Below are 3,376 nucleotides of genomic sequence, written 5' to 3' on the forward strand. Positions count from 1 at the left end.
ACGAAAATGATAAAATTATTATCATTTAAATAAATAATATAAATGACTTATTCATTTTCATACTGTATGGTATTTATTTACTTACGAAATATTGTTTGTTCCCTTACTTCACTTGTTTATAACTTTAGTTTTACTTGATTTTATTTCATATTGGTTTCATGATAAAATGACTTATTTATTCCCGTACTGTATATCGTTTATTTTCTTACAAAATGTTATTCGTGTCTCTACGTCACTTGTGAAGTAAAAAAACAAGCATTTTATAAATAAATGAACAATATACAATATGGTAATGAATAATTTGTTTATGTTGTTTATTTAAATAAAAACAACTTTGTCATTTTCGTTACAAATTCAACAAAAATTCTTTACATGTCCTTTAGTGTAGTTTTAAAAAAGTTGAGGTTTTTTTTTATTAAATTCAATTAAGGTTCCTGACTGAAATTTTTCCTAATACTAATATCAGTATCACCAAAACATCATCGACATAGAATAGATAAAGAAGGTGAGAATTTAATTACACATCAGAGCCATTGAAGAAGCGAAGGGTCAAGATTTAATTGGCGGAGGTAAGATAATTTATTGGGCAGATTCTGGGGACAAACAACAGATTCCATTATAAGCAGTGTTAGCTTTGCATTTGAAGGAAACAGGTACGAAGCTCATAGGCGGAGTTTCCAAGCCTGAAGGGGGTTCACATTTGCATCGTTAAAATAAAACCCTCTTCCCCTAATTTATCGCCCGATAAAACCCATTCTTGGCAGTAGTGGATCCAGTTCTCTTCGTCGACGAACAAGCATCCCATACTCTGCCGGACGCCGTCCACCGTTGTCAGCCCTGGGTGCTTGTTCTCGGGCAAGCAGTGAAGAAAGTTCGAACCCTAGGGCTTTTTCTACTCCCAAAATCTGGTGAGATTGATTTGTTTCAATCTGTTTTTGAATTTATATTTGAATTTGTTCCCCGCATCATCTGTTCCCTGCGTGGCTGTTCTTGCTTTGTTTTAAATTTTTCATTTTGATTTGGCTTTGAATCTGGTTGTGTAATCGTTGAATATTGGCGCCTTTGAATTTGGGAATATTTACAATATTGAGGTTTTTTTTTTTTTTTCGGGGTACTGGGTTTTGCTCGCATGGTGTGTAATAGGCTGTTTTACTTCTTCCCTCTTCACTTTGATTAGTAGCGGCTTGTATGGTTTGGATATTGTTGTTTTGCGATGTTGGATTTGTTGCGTATTGGCGTTCTTTTTATTTTAGCATCAATTTTGGAAGTTCTCAAGGTATTGGTGATGTATGATCTTGTAAATGACTTGGCTCGAGCTGTGTAAAAGTATCTGGAACAAAAATTAAAAGGGTATTATATCAACTATGCAAATTTCAAAGATTTCAGCTGAGTGTAATATAGGTTCGCCTGTGGAGTTAATACTATGTGTACTACAGACATTGAGATGGCTGCAGCATCAGCAACAACCTTTACAATTGGATCAGCCACCTCCCTCAGCCATCGAGGGAGCTCGCTTCCCCAATCAAAACCCTTTGATTTAAGGTTAAAGTCTCAGAATTCTCTGAAGAACTTCAGCGGTCTCAAGGCAGCATCCATCATTAGCTGTGAGGCAGAAACATCCTTCTTGGGCAAGGAAACTTGTGCTGCTTTGAGGGCATCTTTTGTACTCAAAGCTCAAAAGCCAAACGAAAACCTCCGATATCACTTGCAGCCCCAAGCTTTCTACAAAGTGGCAGTTCTTGGTGCCGCTGGAGGAATTGGTCAACCTTTAGCTCTTCTGATCAAGATGTCCCCATTAGTTTCTGACCTTCATCTGTATGATATTGCCAATGTCAAGGGAGTTGCGGCTGATCTCAGTCATTGCAATACTCCCTCACAAGCTAAGGATTTCACTGGAGCTTTTGAGTTAGCAAACGCTTTGAAAGGTGTAGATGTAGTTGTCATCCCTGCTGGAGTTCCAAGAAAACCTGGCATGACTCGTGATGACCTTTTCAACATTAATGCTGGCATTGTGAGAGACTTAGTTTCTGCTGTTGCAGATAACTGCCCTGATGCTTTTATTCATATTATCAGTAACCCAGTAAATTCTACCGTGCCTATTGCTGCTGAAGTTTTGAAACAGAAGGGCGTCTATGATCCTAAGAAGCTCTTTGGTGTTACTACCTTGGATGTTGTGAGGGCGAACACATTTGTTGCTCAGAAGAAGAACCTGAAGTTGATTGATGTTGACGTCCCAGTTGTGGGGGGTCATGCGGGGATCACCATTCTTCCTCTGTTGTCAAAGACCAAACCTACTGTAAGTTTTACTGATGAAGAAATCGTACAGTTAACTGTCAGGATTCAGAATGCTGGAACGGAAGTTGTTGAAGCTAAGGCAGGTGCAGGGTCTGCCACTTTGTCAATGGCGTATGCAGCAGCTAGATTTGTGGAATCATCTCTTCGTGCACTTGATGGAGATGGGGATGTGTATGAGTGCACTTATGTGCAATCAGAAGTGACTGAGCTCCCATTCTTTGCTTCAAGGGTAAAGCTGGGAAAGAAAGGAGTGGAAGCTTTCATAACATCTGACCTCCAAGGGTTGACTGAGTATGAGCAGAAGGCAGTGGAAGCACTTAAACCAGAACTTAAGGCTAGTATCGAGAAGGGAATAGATTTTGCTTCAAAACAAGCAGTTACTGCCTAAGCGTCCTTTGAAGAAAGAAGATTTATTAAAGAATAAGCACTTCGTACTAGATTTATGAACATTTGTTGTAGCATCAATCATTCGGCTTCCATTTTTGTAGAAATGGAGTTTCCAATTTTGTTGTCTTTTGTTGAGCTCTCAAGTTTGGTGAGATATCTCAGTACATCACTAGTGCTGTCATGTAGAATTTTAAAGAACACTGACATTCTCGTCAGATTTTGAGAAATAATTCCTTTTCGCCAATTTAGCAGGTCTTGTTGGGCTTGAATTATTGTTGGTGGTGAGTGATATACACAACTAATCATCAAACAAGTCTTGCTTGATAAAAAGTATAAATTACTTGCTTATTGATGGCAGCGTTACATCAGGCATGATTACATCCCATTTGTTGATCAAATAGGCTATTAATGTTTCAGCCAAAATCCTCTCCTCTCTAATTCGTTGCTAGGGTTTATCTTCTGCAATTTCTTTGGCTTGCTTCTCTCGCGGTCGCCACTTGATAAACAACCCAAGAATCAAGCAATGTAATGTCAATGCCTAGATTGGATGCCTTAATTTGTTTTTTTTTTTAAATTCTTTCAATTTCAAAGAGGCATAAATAATCTAATTTTGAGCATCTATTTTTATGAACAAGTGTAAATTTAATGAAATTAGGTCTTTTTCCCTGTCAAATTGTGAAATTGTGACTTTTGC

General features: G+C 37.9%; 1 protein-coding gene across 2 annotated transcripts; it reads left to right on the forward strand.

The window, feature by feature from the left end:
* Positions 1–596: 596 nt before the first annotated feature.
* Positions 597–2,926, forward strand: LOC129293791 (malate dehydrogenase, chloroplastic-like). 2 transcript variants are annotated; one of them, XM_054931898.1, is made up of 2 exons: positions 597–908; positions 1,402–2,926. In XM_054931898.1, exon 2 carries the CDS (start codon positions 1,424–1,426, stop codon positions 2,681–2,683), a length of 1,260 nt encoding a protein of 419 aa, XP_054787873.1. In that variant the 5' UTR covers positions 597–908; positions 1,402–1,423; the 3' UTR covers positions 2,684–2,926. The 2 variants fall into 2 exon arrangements, with proteins under 2 accessions (XP_054787873.1, XP_054787874.1); XM_054931899.1 differs by having other exon boundaries at positions 598–908; positions 1,437–2,926.
* Positions 2,927–3,376: the final 450 nt, after the last annotated feature.

The sequence above is a fragment of the Prosopis cineraria genome, unplaced genomic scaffold (assembly GCF_029017545.1).
Source record: "Prosopis cineraria cultivar Desert tree isolate PC_DT_omini unplaced genomic scaffold, ASM2901754v1 PC14, whole genome shotgun sequence".
Lineage (NCBI taxonomy): Eukaryota > Viridiplantae > Streptophyta > Magnoliopsida > Fabales > Fabaceae > Prosopis > Prosopis cineraria.

Bases quoted from the DNA above. Each gene is read 5' to 3' on its own strand.
- LOC129293791 (XM_054931898.1), top strand. From the start codon at position 1,424: ATGTGTACTACAGACATTGAGATGGCTGCAGCATCAGCAACAACCTTT.